We start from the raw sequence: 18,328 nt of genomic DNA, 5'->3' as shown, positions 1-18,328 counted from the left end.
GCCGTATGCGCTCCCGTATGGGAGAAAACGTAGTGTGAACCCAGCCTAAGACGACTTCTCCTGCAGTGAAAGTAAGAAGGGACTATGCTGTGAACTGCCAGAGGAAGAAGGAGACAGATTTTGTCCATTAGAGATTGGGATTCAAAAGTGGCTGCAGCTGCGTTTTTACATAGTCCTACCTCCTTGCAAAGTAATATGTGGCCACCTACTGCTCCCCATCAGCTGATCTCTGGACTTTCATCGAAGAGCTGATCTCTCGTACTTGTTTCAAATAGTGACTTTTTATAGTAATCTTTTCATTGCAAATACTGATCAGTGCTATGCATAAGGCAGACCATAGAAAAGGCTGCGAGAGTGGCCACAGACCTCTGGTCGCCATCATGACTCCTCGGACCCCCCGTAATCGCACTGCAGGTGGCCTGATGAGTCTTTTGCACCCCCATTAATACTTCAATCAGATCCTTTGATCCGTATTGATCACAGCTAGAGATGAGCGAAGTTACAGAAATTCGATTCGTCACAAACCTCACAGCTCGGCGGTTGCTAACTTTAGCCTACATAAATTAGTTCGGCTTTCAGGTGATCCGGTGGGCTGGAAAAGGTGGATATAGTCCTAGGAGAGTCTCCCAGGACTGTATCCAACTTTTCCAGCCCACCAGAGTGCCTGAAGGCTGAAGTAATTTGTGCAGGATAAAGTTAGCAACCGCCGAGCCGCGAGGTTTGTGACAAATCAAATTACTGTAACTTCGCTCATCTCTAATCACAGTATCTGAAGGGTTAATGGTGGGTATCAGCATGACCACTGATGTTTGCCGTTACCGGCGAGACCTGTGCTCTATAATCCACTTCATAGTCCTGTACGTCTTGAGGCGCCATATTCCAGACAGCCAGTGCATACAGGGACATTCCACATCCTCTAGGAGCTAAAGGGAGTGCTCCTAATCTCAGCTTGTATAAAAGACACCTGTCCACATAAGCAATTAGTCAGATTCCAGGCTCTCCACCATGGCCAAGACCAAATTGCTGTCCAAGGATGTCGAAGACAAAACTGTAGACCTAAACATGGCCGGATTGGGCTACAAGATCATCACCAAGTTGGTGTGATTATTTACAAATGGAAGAAACCTAAAAATTAGAGATGAGCGAACTTACAGTAAATTCGATTCGTCACGAACTTCTCGGCTCGGCAGTTGATGACTTCCTGCGTAAATTAGTTCAGCTTTCAGGTGCTCCCGTGGGCTGGAAAAGGTGGATACAGTCCTAGGAGACTCTTTCCTAGGACTGTATCCACCTTTTCCAGCCCACCGGAGCACCTGAAGGCTGAACTAATTTACGCAGGATACGTCATCAACTGCCGAGCCGAGAAGTTCGTGACGAATCGAATTTACTGTAAGTTCGCTCATCTCTACTAAAAAATCATAAAATTATCTCCCTCTGTTGGGGGCTCCGTGCAAAACCTCACTGTATGCGTGCCGATTTATGATGATCAGTAATGGTCTACAGCCTTTGGACAGCAATGCACGATGGGAGTTGTAGTTTTGTAGCAGCTGAAGAGCCACAGGTTAGATACACTGGTGTATAGCATTGTATTAGCAGCAAGGGAAGTGCAATGAATCTTGGCCATCGCTAGAATATCTAGTGTTAAACTGCTGTCCTGCAGTGCTACATAATGACTACTAGGGGGCGCAGGTATACTGCTGGCATTGTTCTCAGTAACATGACACAGGGTGCTTAAAAGAGGGACAGCGCACTCACAAGGGAATGTAGCACGAGGAACTGAGATGTAAGAAGGGATGGAGTAAGAGGAGGATGAACCTTCAGTGAAATAGTGAGATGACTGGGACAAGCGTTTGTATGGAAAGGTAGGATGTCTTTTTTTAAAATATTTTTTATATGCTCTTGTGATATTATCATGCGACTATGGGACTAGAACAGTGGCCTCCAAAGTGTAGAACCTCCAGATGTTGCAAAACTACAACTCCCAGAATGCCCGGACAGCCAACGGCTGTCCGGGCATTCTGGGAGTTGTAGTTTTGCAACATCTGGAGGTTCCACACTTTGGAGGCCACTGGACAAGAAGACGTATTGTGAAAGAACTGAACATGGCGACGGACTTTCTGAACATTATAGGGGGAGATTTATCAAAACCTCTCCAGAGGAAAAGTTGCTGAGTTGCCCATAGCAACCAATCAGATTGCTTCTTTCATTTTTGAATAGGCCTGTGAAAAATGAAAGAAGCGATCTGATTGGTTGCTATGGGCAACTCAGCAACTTTTCCTCTGCACAGGTCTTGATAAACCTCCCCCATATATGTGACCTTTACCTGAAAATTGTATGAGCAGTTTTATTTATATATATATATATATATATATATATATATATATATATATATATATATATATATATATATATATATATATAAATATATTAAATACACACACATATAGGGGCCGTGTACTGGGGAAAAAAAAGTGTGGGAACTTACGCTAGACTTTCACTGAAGGGCTGGTCCTGCTAATGGGCACCAAGTTCCTGCTGTGGAAAAAGTGCAGGAACTCAGTTCCCATGCGATCCTGCAGGACTTGAGCCATATATTATATATATATATATATATATATATATATATATACACACATACATACATACATACATATACAGTGACCCCCCCCGACTTATGATGGCCCTGACATATGATCATTTCAACATATGATGGCCTCTCAGAGCCCATCGTATGTTGAAGGCAGCATCGACATATGATGCTGCTGTGTGTCGGGGCCATCGTACAAACAGCTATCTGACAGCGCTGACAACTTCAGCAACTGACAGATAGTTGTTTAATGTGCCCCGTGTGCCCTGTTCTGCCTCCTGTTGCTCACATGCTGTCCTGCTAACTCACGCAGGCTTCCACTGTGAGCTCCTTGTAAGCCCCGCCCCCCAGTGCAGCCATAGCCAATAGCCTGCAGCATCTTGCTGCAGGCATCCAATGAGCTGCTGGCTGCCCTCCCCTTCCTTTCCTATAGAGCTGTAGTCGGCAGGATGGTAATGGAGGACATTCTGTCCCCCCTGAAGGTATTTAAAGAACTGTACAGTACTGTATGCGATGTCACACATCACATACAATACATATACACACTATACACCCCATACATCAATGTTTCCCTATCAGTGTGCCTCCAGCTGTTGCAAAACTATAACTCCCAGCATGCCCAGACAGTCAATGGCTGTACATGCATGCTGGGAGTTGTAGTTGTGCAACAGCTGGAGGCACCCTGGTTTGTTAAACACTCCCCATACACTCCACATACAATGGTCTTCCCAGAACCAATTAGCAGTTTCCCATAGAGATATGTATTCAACATACAATGGTTCCGAGGCCCCAGAACCAATTACCATTTTTACATAGACATATGTACTCGACATATGATGGTTTCAACATATGATGGTTCTCCTGGAACCAATTAATATCATATGTTGAGGGGCCACTGTATGTGTGTATATATATATATATATATATATATATATATATATATATATATATATATATATATATATATATATGTGGTGTCCCAGTACCGCATTTCATGCGGTACTTATTTATCTATGGGTCCCTGTAGCCAGAGTCCCTAGGACTTAGTAATCTCTGTTGGTCAGTCCGCCCCTAGTCGCCTCTATTGTAGTATATAGATTTCTAATTTGTCCATAGAATAATGTAGATAGTATTATTTCTGTATATAAATGGTTAATTACTTGTTTCCATGGTGTCGCAGGGCCTTCGGGTCATGTGATGCGTTCCAGGCCTCACTTTGGTATCTCTAGCCTCATTCTGGTTTTATAATGTATATAGATCCTGTGATGGAAGCAATCCCATCACACCATGTAAAGTGAATGGCAGACATTCGGACCGATCAGATTCACCACACCCCCTGCCCATATAAGGGAGCGGTGGCCATCTTATCTCTCTCTTGTTCCTGGGATAGCAAGCAAGCAAGACCTGTATAGCAGTGGTCACAGTGAGTTAGGCCTGAGCCTTGCGGCAACGGCCGAATGATCTAAATTATAGAGTGTGTCATCCCCTAAGCACTCTGCAGTATCACCGGACCCAATATTTCCCCTAAATCCGGACGGATCTGCACATCATTCCCTTAATTCAGAGACTATAAGTTAATGCAAGGTCCGCAACTTCTGCCAGTCGCTAAGCAACCTAAGAACTGTTATATGAGACTGTTACTACGCATTGGATATTGCAAGCACTGCAGTAAAGTTATTCAAGTTCAAGTTAAATCTGCTTGTGGATCTTCACTCATTTCAATGCACCTATCGCTTCTGGGAAGGGCGGCGATAGGCCGGAACATAGATTCAGCATACCAGCCCTCACCCTGGCGTCACGAGTGACTGGGTTAATATTAACCCCTCATATACCAACATTATACCATCCCTACCATACACCCCCCAAGGGCTACCACATATATATGTGTGTATACTGTATGTATATATGTTCCAGCATCACTTCCAAATGGCTGGAGATATATCGATGTAACTTGGTCACATGTTACTTATATGTCAACTTAATATATAGTGAGGTTGGGATGTGAGGTCGGGACATGAGGGTGGGATATATGGTCGGGATGTAAGGACTATATATAAGCAAGCGTAGGGATATGAGCAACTATGACAAGTGCTGATTTGGGTCATGGGTAGCCAAATGGCTTGTGTGGGAAGCTACTATATGAGTGTTTCCCAAGCAGGGTGTCTCCGGCTGTTGCAAAACTACAACTCCCAGCATGCCCGGACAGCCAAAGGCTGTCCGGGCATGCTGGGAGTTGTAGTTTTGATACAGCTGGAGGCACCCTGGTTGGAAAACACTGGACTATACTGTAGCTCGAAAAAGTTAAAGGAGAAATCCAACAAAAACTAACTTATTCCCTATCCACAGGAGTATCTGATCCCGGTTAGGGTCCGATGCCTGGAACCCACCCCCGCCGCGATCTCCAGAACGGGACCTGGCGCTTGCTCTTTTCAGTTCTATGGGTGTGCCGAAAAGGCCCAAGTCCACCACTCAAGGCATTATCGGTGCCCCCATTGAAATGAATGGAGGGTGTGTCGTTACTAGTAGACAACACGCGCTCCTCACTGAGAGCCGGGGTCCCATCCGGGAGATCGTGGAAGGGGGGGGGAATAAGTAAATTTTAGCTGGAGGTCTCCTTTGATGATGGTTATAATAGCAATGTATACAAGCAGGACGCTGTTTGCTGCATATAGGGCTATATAAGGGCTTAGTACACAATATAAGGCAGGCGGTTCTAGCTGATAGAATTTTATAGCTGATTTCAGTGTTTCTTTTGAGGTGTTTTTTCATGTGGCTTTTCAAGCTCCCATTGAGTTCACTATGTGGGAGATTTATGAAGACCTGTGCTGAGGAAAAGTTGACCAGTTGCCCATAGCAACCAATCAGATTGCTGCTGTCATTTTTCAGAGGCCTTTTAAAAAAAATGAAAGAAGTGCTCTGATTGGTTGCTATGGGCAATGGGAGTTTGAAACTGTGCCTTCTTTGGGCATTTTTCATATTTTTTTTTGCCTGTGTGAACATACACTAAAATGCGTTGAGCCTCCTGTATTTACTGTTACAGAATAGTTGTTATACATTTTTGCAACTAGTAGTTGTTTTATCTCCAGGAAATATATCAGTAAGGCCTCGTTCACATTGCCGTCGGACTCCGCTATTCGGTGTTCCATCGGCAAACCTGCAAGAAGGACGGGAGTGAGCGGAGAAAGAAATAGTGCAAGCACTATTTTTTTTCTCTCTGTTAAATTCCTGTAAAATTACCGGATCACCGGATGCAGAGGACAACGTTTCGCCAGCCTCACGCTGGCTTTCTCAAGTCCTTGAGAAAGCCAGCGTGAGGCTGGCGAAACATTGTCCTATGCACGTTATGGAATAAACCAACACTCCTGATTGCAATTTGTGGTGTGCTGCATCCTATTTTTTGTATTTGGATTAAGGAACCGGTGGACCCAGGCTCCAACTATGCAAGCACCCCGAATCTATCTATATTTATTATTGCTTGATGTGCTGCTTTTATTTGTATGTATATATATATATATATATATATATAATACATATATATATATATATATATATATATATATATATATATATATATATATATAATATATAACCAAAAAAAGTTTATTTAAACAATAGTTAATTTCCTGATTCCAAACCAGCACATCCTATGTGTTCATATACATATGCACATCCAAATGTAGACCCCATATAATGGGACGACTCTATGTAGATTATTTTAGGTCAAGACCATAGACTCTATTTATATTAAATTACATAAAACAAAAAACATTACAGAACTTTTTGCTTCAGCACTGTACTGGGGTGCAGCGTCCTATTTGGGTGTGTGCTGTGGATGGAGGGGTGTGTGCAGCATTCTGCTGATGATGAGACCTCCTTCAGTCATTCCTCCATCCGAAGACCCTTCTCTCTCCCTATTTACTGTGTCTTCTACCCTGGCACGGGGGGTGTAACTCTTACGAGACATGGGTCTCTAGGGGCGACATTATCGCAGGACCAGTAGCACTATATTTCGGGATCACTCCAGCAGGATGAAGGGTAAGTCAGAACCACTGGGATCTTTTGCAGATGTAGTAGTAGATTTGCCTGCAGTCCTATGTAAAATCCACAGAAAACACGATGGGCTAAATGACAAAGCCCGAGTCTTCTGTAGTATGTGTACGCCACATGTGGTAGGGCTGAAATTATATTTTGCAATGAGATTTTTCGCTAATGTAAAACTAGGTTTTAACCCGCAAACTAAAGTTAAATTGGGACAAATTATTTACAATGCAAAAAATTCTTGTTTCAGCTATTACAGTCTAATATGTAACATAATAATAATAAATTAATTAATTTAATAATATAAAATAATGCCTGCGCCAAATTTATAGGTTTGGTATTTTTTCTTTTTTTTTTGCTAATTTGGTGTAAAAAATCTGTAAAATTTTCCTAATTTACAAGTGCCGTCAAGTGCTGCGATATCTTACGAAGTCATTGTGAACGGGTAAATAAGAGTTATATATATATATATATATATATATCTATATCTATATATACATAGTGGAGCTGATGTTGTCATTCGGCATAAGTCGCTGTATAATAGTGCACTGTATTAGAGATGAGCGAACTTACAGTAAATTCAATTCGTCACGAACTTCTCAACTCGGCAGTTGATGACTTATCCTGCATAAATTAGTTCAGCTTTCCGGTGCTCCGGTGGGCTGGAAAAGGTGGATACATTCCTAGGAAAGAGTCTCCTAGGACTGTATCCACCTTTTCCAGCCCACGGGAGCACCTGAAAGCTGAACTAATTTATGCAGGATAAGTCATCAACCGCCGAGCCGAGAAGTTTGTGACGAATCGAATTTACTGTAAGTTCGCTCATCTCTACACAGTATGTAGTACAGTGTTTCCCAACTAGGGTGCCTCCAGCTGTTGCAAAACTACATCTCCCAGCATGCCCGGACAGCCGAAGCCTGTCCGGGCATGCTGGGAGATGTAGTTTTGCAACAGCTGGAGGCACCCTGGTTGGGAAACACTGATGTAGTATGTGACTATTTTAATGTGGACAGCCCCTCCAAACACTTCTCTGTTCCCCCCAATGAATGTTAAAAAATGTATTGGTTATTAATGTGATTACCATGCATATCCGTTGTGATGGGCTATACACCTGGGGAAGACTAACCACTACGGCAATGCCTAAAGGCCCAAGATGATAGAGGGTTTACGGTTAAACTGATTTATTCTGTATAGCAATATGATTACAACGTACCAAATTTTATTTAGGTTTTGTTTTATTTTTCTACTAAAAATTAAAACTTTTTTAAAGAAAATTAGTATACTTAAAATTGTCATTTTCTGACCCCTATAATTCTTTTTTTTTTTTTCACCCAATATACCAGGGATGTATAAAGATCATATTTGTCTTGATCAGACTTTTAGTTATCACTTTTAATTAGAGATGAGCGAACTTACAGTAAATTCGATTCGTCACGAACTTCTCGGCTCGGCAGTTGATGATTTTTCCTGCATAAATGAGTTCAGCTTTCAGGTGCTCCCGTGGGCTGGAAAAGGTGGATACAGTCCTAGGAGACTCTTTCCTAGGAATGTATCCACCTTTTCCAGCCCACCGGAGCACCGGAAAGCTGAACTCATTTACGCAGGATAAGTCATCAACTGCCGAGCCGAGAAGTTCGTGACGAATCGAATTTACTGTAAGTTCGCTCATCTCTACTTTTAACCCCTTAAGGACTCAGGATTTTTCAGTTTTTGCACTTTCGTTTTTTCCTCCTTACCTTTTAAAAATCATAACCCTTTCAATTTTCCACCTAAATATCCATATTATGGCTTATTTTTTGCGTCACCAATTCTACTTTGCAGTGACATCAGTCATTTTACCCAAAAATGCACGGCGAACGGAAAAAAAAATAATTGTGCGACAAAATCGAAGAAAAAACGCCATTTTGTAACTTTTGGGGGCTTCCATTTCTACGCAGTGCATATTTTGGTAAAAATGACACCTTATTATTCTGTAGGTCCATACGATTAAAATGATTCCCTACTTATATAGGTTTGATTTTGTCGCACTTCTGGAAAAAATCATAACTACATGCAGGAAAATTTATACGTTTCAAAATTTCCTCTTCTGACCCTATAACTTTTTTTATTTTTCCACGTACAGGGCGGTATGAGGACTCATTTTTTGCGCCGTGATCTGAAGTTTTTATCGGTATGATTTTTGTTTTGATCGGACTTTTTGATCACTTTTTATTCATTTTTTAATGGTATAAAAAGTGACCAAAAATTTGCTTTTTTTGACTTTGGAATTTTTTTGCGCGTACGCCATTGACCGTGCGGTTTAATTAATGATATCTTTTTATAGTTCGGACATTTACGCACGCGGCGATACCACATATGTTTATTTATTTTTATTTTTACACTGTTTTAGTTTTTTTATGGGAAAAGGGGGGTGATTCAAACTTTTATTAGGGAAGGGGTTAAATGACCTTTATTAACACTTTTTTTTTACTTTTTTTTTGCAGTTATAGGTCCCATAGGGACCTATAACACTGCTCACACTGATCTCCTATGCTGATCACTGGTGTGTATTAACACGCCTGTGATCAGTGTTATCGGCGCTTGACTGCTCCTGCCTGGATCTCAGGCACGGAGCAGTCATTCGCCGATCGGACACCGAGGAGGCAGGTAAGGGCCCTCCCGGTGTCCTGCAAGCTGTTCGGGACGCCGCGATTTCACAGCGGCGGTCCCGAACAGCCCGACTGAGCAGCCGGGTCACTTTCACTTTAGAAGCGGCGGTCAGCTCTGACCGCCGCTTCTAAAGGGTTAATACCGCACATCGCTGCGATCGGCGATGTGTGGTATTAGCCGCGGGTCCCGGCCGTTGATGAGCGTAGGGACTGACGCGATATGATGCGGGATTGCGGCGCGATCCCGCTTCATATCGAGGGAGCCGGCGCAGGACGTAAATATACGTCCTGCGTCGTTAAGGGGTTAATTTTTTTTTTTTTGTAGTGTATGAACAAAAATCTCCAATTTGGCATTTTTTTTTTTTTAGATTTACGCCATTCACTATGCTTTATTAACATGTTTCATTATTTTCGACATTTTCACACGCAGTGATACCACATCTGTTTTATTTTTGTTTACATTATTTTATGTGGAAAAATGGGGGCGATTCCAACTCTAATTAGCGGAGGGGCTTACTCACATTTACTAATACATTTTTTTTCATTACTCTTTTTAAGTCTGTGGGGGCTATTACAGGTGAAACTCGAAAAATTAGAATATCGTGCAAAGTTCATTTCTTTCGGTAATGCAACTTTAAGGGTTAAACTAATATATGAGAGACTCATTGCATGCAAAGCAAGATAGTCTAAGCCGTGATTTGTCATAATTGTGATGATTATGGCTTCAGCTCATGAAAACCCCAAATCTCCCCCCAATTACTATGATTTCATCTGCTGGTGTTGGTCCACTGTGCTTCATTAAAGGGGTACTCCGGTGGAAAATATATTTTTTTAAATCAACTGGTGCCAGAAAGCTAAACATTTTTCAAAATTACTTCTATTAAAAAGTATTTGTCCTTCCAGTACTTATTAGCAGCTGTATGCTACCGAGAAAATTCTCTTCTTTTTGATTTTTTTTTTTGCCTTGTCCATAGGGCTCTCTGCTGACACCTGATGCCCGTATCAGGAACTGTCCAGAGCAGGAGATAATCCCCATAGCAAACCTATGCTGCTCTGGACAGTTCCTGACATGGACAGAGGTGTCGGCAGAGAGTACTGTGGACAAGACAAAAAAGAAATTCAAAAAGAAAAGAATTTCCTCTGTAGCATACAGCTGCTAATAAGTACTGGAAGGTTTAAGATTTTTAAATAGACGTAATTTGCAAATCTGTTTAAGGGTACGTTCACAAGGGCGGACTTTTTTGTGTATATTTGAAAGGGGGTGGGCTCTTCTCGGTAGTCCGCAGCAGATTTTCCATGGTGGATTTACGCTGCGGAAAATCCGCAGCAAGACCCATTTAAGTCAGTAGGGTCTGCGGCGGATTTTACGCAGTGGAAATTCCGCCACAGAAAATCTGCTGAGAAGAGCCCTCCCCCTTTCAAATTCGCAGAGGGAAACCTGCATATAAATCCATGCGTGTGAACGTACCCTAACTTTCTGGCACCAGTTCATTAAAAAAAAAAAAGTTTTCCACCAGAGTGCCCCTTTAAGTCCAGGGTCAACACATCCGTCTGCCAGGAGATTTTGGGAGGGCCAGATTAAGGCTGCCCGGAGCACTTCATAATGATGCCCCCCCCCGACAGTTCCCCCACATTAGGTTCAGTATAGTTCCCCCCCATTAGGTGCAGTATAGTTCCCCCCCATTAGGTGCAGTATAGTTCCCCCCCATTAGGTGCAGTATAGTTCCCCCCCATTAGGTGCAGTATAGCCCCCCACATTAGGTGCAGTATAGTTCCCCACATTAGGTGCAGTATATTTCCCCACATTAGGTGCAGTATAGTTCCCCACATTAGGTGCAGTATAGTTCCCCCACATTAGGTGCAGTATAGTTCCCCACATTAGGTGCAGTATAGTTCCCCACATTAGGTGCAGTATAGTTCCCCCACATTAGGTGCAGTATAGTTCCCCCACATTAGGTGCAGTATAGTTCCCCCACATTAGGTGCAGTATAGTTCCCCACATTAGGTGCAGTATAGTTATCCACATTAGGTGCAGTATAGTTCCCCACATTAGGTGCAGTATAGTTCCCCCACATTAGGTGCAGTATAGTGCCCCCACATTAGGTGCAGTATAGTTCCCCACATTAGGTGCAGTATAGTTATCCACATTAGGTGCAGTACAGTTCATCCCACATTAGGTGCAGTACAGTTCATCCCACATTAGGTGCAGTACAGTTCATCCCACGTTAAGTGCAGTATAGTTTTCCACATTAGGCGCAATATAGTTCCCCACATTAGGTGCAGTACAGTTCCCCCACATTAGGTGCTGTAGAGTTTCACCTGTATAAGCCACACTTTTCGGTGCTCTGCGTAGCATTGATCACTGTTATTGCCACTCTGCTTCTCCAGTACTAAAGCAGAGGGGCGATTGGATGGAATGGAGACAGGTAATGTCAGCTGATCGAGCCCCTGAGGTGAACCCATACCCTCCTGCACCAATAATTAGCATTTTTAGATGCCACGATCAACTTTCATGAACAAAAGCAAAGAGTGTGAAAAGCCAGATTAAGAAACTGAACACGTTTGAGACCCCAACCGAGAGGTATTGTCCTAGACAGTTCCCGTAATAAAACATTATTAGGCCATATTCACGTGTCATTTCTTCAAGAGTATTTTCTTATGCCATTTTACATCAGTTTTTCCTTCTAATGAACTGAAATAAATGTAATAGGAAAATGTCTGTCAGTTCACATGTAGTTTCATTTTACAGTCCTAATTATTCCAGCCATAAAAATCAGTGCATGTTTTAGATTTGAACACTATTGTGAACATGGCCTTAATTCTTCAAAATACTTAAATTGCAAGCAGAAAACTGAAACTACCGGAACATCCGTAAACAAAAAGTGTAATTTTTAAGCTTTAAAATATGCTGCGTAAACGTAGCCTAAGGGTAGGATGACCGTGCTGTATTTTGCTGCGTATTTTCCAACCCATTGAACTCAATAGTTAGCAAAATCAGCTCCAGCAAATTCGCAGCAAAATACGGCACTTGTAACCTTAAACTAAGGGCTCGTTGACACAAGCGGATTTATTTGTTTCGGTATTTCCGCTGCGGAAAATACTCCGCAGACTCTATTGACTTCAATGGGGCTTGCGGTGATTTTCCGCATGGGAAATTTCACAGGTGAAAATCTACTGCGGACAGCCGTGGAGAGCCCAGCTGCTTCCAAACACGCAGCTGGAAACCCGCAGATAAATCTGCTCGTTCACACTTTTTAAAAGGGGCGGGTCCTCCGTGCGCTATCCGCAGCAGATTTTCACCAGCGGAATCACCGCTGTTGAAGGTCCACTGCAGACCCTATAGACTTTAATGGGGTCTGCGGCGGATTTTCAACAGCGGAGATTCTGCTGGCGAAAATCCGCTGCGGATAGCGCACGAGGCCCCGACCCTTTTCAAACTTGCAGCAGAAGATCTGCTGCAGGTTTGATAAGAAATCCGCTTGTGTGAACGAGCCCTAAGGGGTGTGAATTTTCTGCTGGTTTTCCAAAGTGGAAAGTCTCAAGCAGACCCCATTAAAGTCAATGGGTAGCAACAAAATCTGCTGCTGACTTTCCCCTACGGAAAAACCTGCAGAATATCCACCCATTTCAAAGTTACCCCATAGAATTAAAAACAAGGAATGGAACTGACCCAGAGATAGACTATAATGGAAAAACAGTCTTTTTTGGGCACTCCGCCATGCCCTGGACGGACGCAAGTGACAGTCCGCTCAGCCAATCACCGGTTAAGGCGGGATATCACTGTGGCTGGTAATTGGCTAAGCGGGCCATCACTTGCACTGGATGGTGGGGGTAACTCTGCTCTGAGAAAGTAATCCAGGGCCAATACAGGAGATCGCGGGGGGTTCCAGCGGTCGGACCCCTGTGATCAGACCTTATCTTCAATCTTGTGGATATGGGATGTGTCTAAAAAGGTTCAGTTCCCTGGAGTAACCCTTTAAAGAGGTTACAGAGATTGACAAAAAACTGTCATGGATCAGCTTAGATTTCCAATTCCAGTTTAGATAGCAGTTGTTCATAGCAACCAATGCATCTTGGGCCATAGCAACCAATGACACTTGGGCCATTGCAACCAATGCAACTTGGGTGTCTAAACAAAAACCTGTCAACCAATCAGTGGACAGTTTGGAAAGCAGATCAGTTGCCCATAGCAACCAATGCAACCGCTGCTTTGATTTTTCAAAGGGCCTTTGAAAAATCATGTCTGGAATAGGACTGGTTGTAATGGGCAGTAACTCCACTTCTCCATTGTTTTGATAAATAATTCATATTCTCCATAGTTATAGGGGGCTTATTGTGATTATATATGTCCTGTCCCCACATATACATTATGAGGGAGATTTATCAAAACCTGTGCAGAGGAAGAGTGGTGCAGTTGCCCATAGCAACCAATCAGATTGCTTCTTTCATTTTCCACAGGCCTCTGATTGGTTGCTATGGGCAACTGCACCACTCTTCCTCTGCACAGGTTTTGATAAATCTCCCCCTATGTGATGACAACCATTTATAATATTGGACATGTTATTGCCGTCGTCTTATTATGTGGTTTGATGTGATGGCCATTTTATGTTTTTTATTGTTTCCAGTTGCTCCCAGGAAATATGAAGGTTAATCTATAGAGCAGTGTTTCCCAACCAGGGTGCCTGCAGCTGTTGCAAAACTATAACTCCCAGCATCCCTGGACAGCCAAAGGCAACAGCTGGAGGCACCCTGGTTAGGAAACATTGCTATAGAGCGAGGTTGATGTATAAATAACTTGCAGATTTGAGGCTTTGTGACATATTATAGCAGATGGGAATCCACATTTCTCGCCTGACATGATGCCTTTTAATGCAGTGCGAGGCTGCGGAGACACAGAGAGCGCGGTTTGTTTTAATATAAAAACTGTTTATTGACAATATGAGGTCATTGGTTCCGTCAGTCTCCGGAGAGTCGCTCCGCTCAGTAATCTGTGTGCAGAGTCCCCCCATCTGCTTCCTTTGTGTGCTAGGTTGTCACTCGGGGGTCCTGCTGGAATGGGGACATTACTTCAGATCACTTTCCCTTTTAGTACGAAGTAAAGCAATATCTCACAATGGAGATTTACAACCATTATAATGCAATAATCCGGCATTGACGGTGCTGGGTTATCACATGTTCTGGATCACAGAACAATTACTGGACAGACTACAATTCTTCCCAGGGGCCCATAATAAAATCTTATTCTTTAATCGGCTTTTATTTCTTCCTTTTTTTTTGAGTCAAAGATGATGTATTATCTCTGAAACTGCAGATTTTTTTACCATCAATATTAATCTATCTATCATTTATCTATGTGTGCATCAGTTTAGATACATCTATCTATCTATCTCATATCTATCTATCTATCTATCTATCTATCTCTCATATCTATCTATCTTTCTCATATCTATCTTTCTCATATCTATCTATCTATCTCATATCTATCTCATATCTATCTATCTATCTCATATCTATCTATCTCATATCTTCTATCTCATATCTATCTATCTATCTATTATCTATCTATATATCTATCTCATATCTATCTATCTCATATCTATCTATCTAATTCATATCTATCTATCTTATATCCATATCATCTCGTTCTATCTATCTCCTATCTATCTCCTATCTATCTATCTCCTATCTATCTATCTCCTATCTATCTATCTCCTATCTATCTATCTCCTATCTATCTATCTCCTATCTATCTATCTCCTATCTATCTATCTCCTATCTATCTATCTCCTATCTATCTATCTATCTCCTATCTATCTATCTCCTATCTATCTATCTCATATCTATATATGTATCTATCTCATCTCTTTCTATCTATCTCATATCTATCTATCTCATATCTATCTCATATCTATCTATCTATCTCATATCTATCTCATATCTATCTATCTATCTATTTCATATCTATCTACAACAAAATACAGGAAAACAGCACCCTTGTAGAATCAAAATTGTAGGTGCACGCAGAACCAGACCGTGGTCAAGGGTCCATATAAATGCAGAAAAATAGGATAAATCCGCAGCACACAAATCCATATAAAGGTGAAAAAAAGAAAAATGTATTCCATAAAGTTGTGAATGTCGCACACAGTGTGACATTCACAACTTTATGGAATGCATGTCCGCCGTCACGCCCTCTCCCATAGACTTGCATAGCGGGGGTGGAGTTGTGACATCACGATACTCCGGCCCCATGGTCGGCACCCAGCAGTTTGTGAGCTAGCAGCGCGGCTTGAAGCTCAAAGAGGTGGGTGCCGAATGCAAGATTGCGGGGGTCCCCAGCGCCGGGACCCCTGTGGTCAGACATCTTATCCCCTATCCTTTGTATAGGGGATAAGATGTCTTAGGGCCGGAGTACCCCTTTAAGATTCTTGTGATCTTATCTGTCAAGACGCTGTGACTCCATCTATTGGAGGTGAAGTTAGTTTGGCTTCACCTCAATATACAGCAGAGGTTAACATTCTAGGAAATGGAAAGAAACTTTGCACAATAAGAGTTTACTTCCAAATAAACAGTTATATATATAGCAGCAGATAAGCAGAGTACTCGGCACCACTTTAAATTCCGGACTGGTAAATGGCTTGAAAGTGTGTACGTCCCCTTTAACTGCTGTGAGAGCTGTATATGTGGTGCTTGCACGATGGGAGTATAGCAAATCACAATGTATCATCAGAGATAAAGAAATGCGGAGCACTCACCCAAGCTTCTTCTGCAGTGGTAGTTTAGTGCAAAACTTACTACATAGGGGTACACAGGTAGGGGAGCTGTGTAGGAGGACGCGGGGGTATCGTCTCGGTGACGGACCGTTGTGCGCTTCGTCAGACCGGGAATATCGGGATCACAGGAAGAGGTGTGCTTTAAAAGAGGTAGGTGTTGTGACGCTACAGGTAACCTGTGCGCTATTGGATGAAACACCGTTACATATATAACTTATAAAATTAGGTTAGTGCAAGTTAAAAGCAAACATCTTATCATCTTAGAGACCTGCATTACATATAACAAGTCATATCAGGGCACCATATTCCTGTTTATCATTCATACCCAACGGGCCGGTGGCGTCCAGCCGGATAATCCACCTGGCCTCGTTTTTCAGTAATTGTTGGTGCTTGTTCAGACCACGCGCTGCATTTGTAACCTGTTCAATAGCGGCAAATCGCAATCCATCCGGATTGCTATTATGGTGATCTTTCATGTGGGTCATAAATCGTGGGGCTCCTGTTCCTGTTACCAGTGATCTTAGGTGTTCCCTAATCCTATGATATAACGGCCGGATTGTTTTGCCCACATAAAAATGACCACATGTGCAGACTATGCAGTAGACAACAAAGGTTGATTTACAATTTAAAAATTGTTTAATTTGAATATTATATCCTCCTAGTTGTAGGTTTTTAAACTTGCCATTGTATTTGCATTGTTTGCAATTCCCGCAAGGAAAATTTCCTATTGGTTTGGAATCTTTTAACCAATTAGTGGATTGTTTTTTCTGTTTTTTATTTCTGTTATATTGATCCTGAATCGTGATGTTTTTTCTGTAAGTTATAATGGGTAATTTTTCATTAATTTTTGCTAAATCATTATCTTGTTGAATCATGTACCAGTTTTTATTTATGGATTTTTGTATTATATTGTTCATAGCTGTGTTTTTGAATGTGAACGTGAACCTTGGATTATTGTCCTGTCTTTTTCTATTTGAGAGCAAGGCTGCTCTAGGAATTTTGTTAACTTTTAAACGTGCAGCTTGAAGTATTTCTAGGGGGTAACCTCTTTTCAATGATCTTTTTTCTAATGCATCAGCTTGTTCGGCAAATTTATCCTCATTATTATTAATCCTTTTTAATCTGATAAGTTGACTTGTGGGGATTCCATTTTTTATGTGTGTGGGGTGGGATGAGGTATAATGTAAGATAGAGTTTTTAGAAGTTGGTTTTCTATGACCAGATGTAACTAATTATTATCAATTATTTCTATTTGAACATCAAGAAACTCTAGAGAGTTTTTACCAAACACCGACGTGAAATTCATGTTCATGGTGTTGGTATCATTAAGGTACTGTATAAATTCTGTAAATTTAGCTTCATCACCTTCCCATACCACAAACACGTCATCCACAAAGCGTAGGAGGAATTTAATGTGATGGATAAAAGGGTTTGCAACTGTGTAGATGTAATTATATTCAAATATTGCTAAGTATATATTAGCGAATGAGCATGATACAGGTGTTCCCATGGCCGTGCCAAGGCACTGCCTGTACCATTGGTCATTATATTGGAAGCAGTTGTTTGATAGAATAAATGAAGTAGCCTCTGTTATGAAATCTATGAGTGGTGGGGATTTATCTGAACTGGACAAGAACTGACGGAGAGCTTGCACCCCCGCATCCTGAGGGATGCGGGTGTATAAGCTCTCGACGTCAATCGATGCCAGGGTGTACCCTTCTTGCCATTCAAAGCTATCAAGGGATGATATCAAGTCTCCAGTATCCCTCAAATATAAGGGTATGTATGAGAGCAGAGGGTATATCAGCCAATCTATGTAGCTTGACAAAAAAGACGTGGGTGATCCAATTCCAGCTACCAGTCCGGAATTTAAAGTGGTGCCGAGTACTCTGCTACATTGTATGAACTGTTACCTTATTACTCACGAGCACACTTTTATCAGGTGTATTCCAACACCTGTGAATCGACATGGAAACTATGGACACAGATCAGACCTGTACGGTCACGGAGGGGGAGAGTAGACGCGGGGGCTATATTTCACATCTTGTGAGACAAAAGACGCCATTCAGGTCCTCAGCACCAAAACGCTGGAACATAAAATCCATTCTTTAGCGGAACGGGAAACCCGTTTATTTTGGACTATTGAATCCCTGCAAGCCTATGCAGACAACAATTTCTACAAGATGAAAACTTTGTTAAAATGTGGAATGAACAGCATCTTCAACATTCACTAAAATTACAACAACTCGTGATAGAGAAAAATAAAAGTGAATATGACATGG

General features: G+C 41.9%; 1 protein-coding gene across 2 annotated transcripts in view; it reads left to right on the top strand.

The window, feature by feature from the left end:
- Positions 1-1,746: 1,746 nt before the first annotated feature.
- GLIS1 (GLIS family zinc finger 1) overlaps positions 1,747-18,328 on the top strand; it is a 162,306-nt gene continuing 145,724 nt past the window's right edge. Inside the window, exon 1 of one of the 2 annotated variants that reach the window (XM_056532126.1) lies at positions 1,747-1,862. Coding sequence is in view for 1 of the 2 variants with exons in the window: in XM_056532124.1 (XP_056388099.1) it covers positions 6,616-6,622 (7 nt within the window). In the remaining variant the exon portion in view is untranslated. Of the gene's footprint in view, positions 1,863-6,495; positions 6,623-18,328 lie in introns of those variants that run through there. The other variant, XM_056532124.1, reaches the window with a different exon arrangement.

Source organism: Hyla sarda, chromosome 7, assembly GCF_029499605.1.
Source record: "Hyla sarda isolate aHylSar1 chromosome 7, aHylSar1.hap1, whole genome shotgun sequence".
NCBI lineage: Eukaryota > Metazoa > Chordata > Amphibia > Anura > Hylidae > Hyla > Hyla sarda.
The sequence above is the reverse complement of the archived record's forward strand: the minus strand, read 5'-3'. Positions and strand labels throughout refer to the sequence as shown.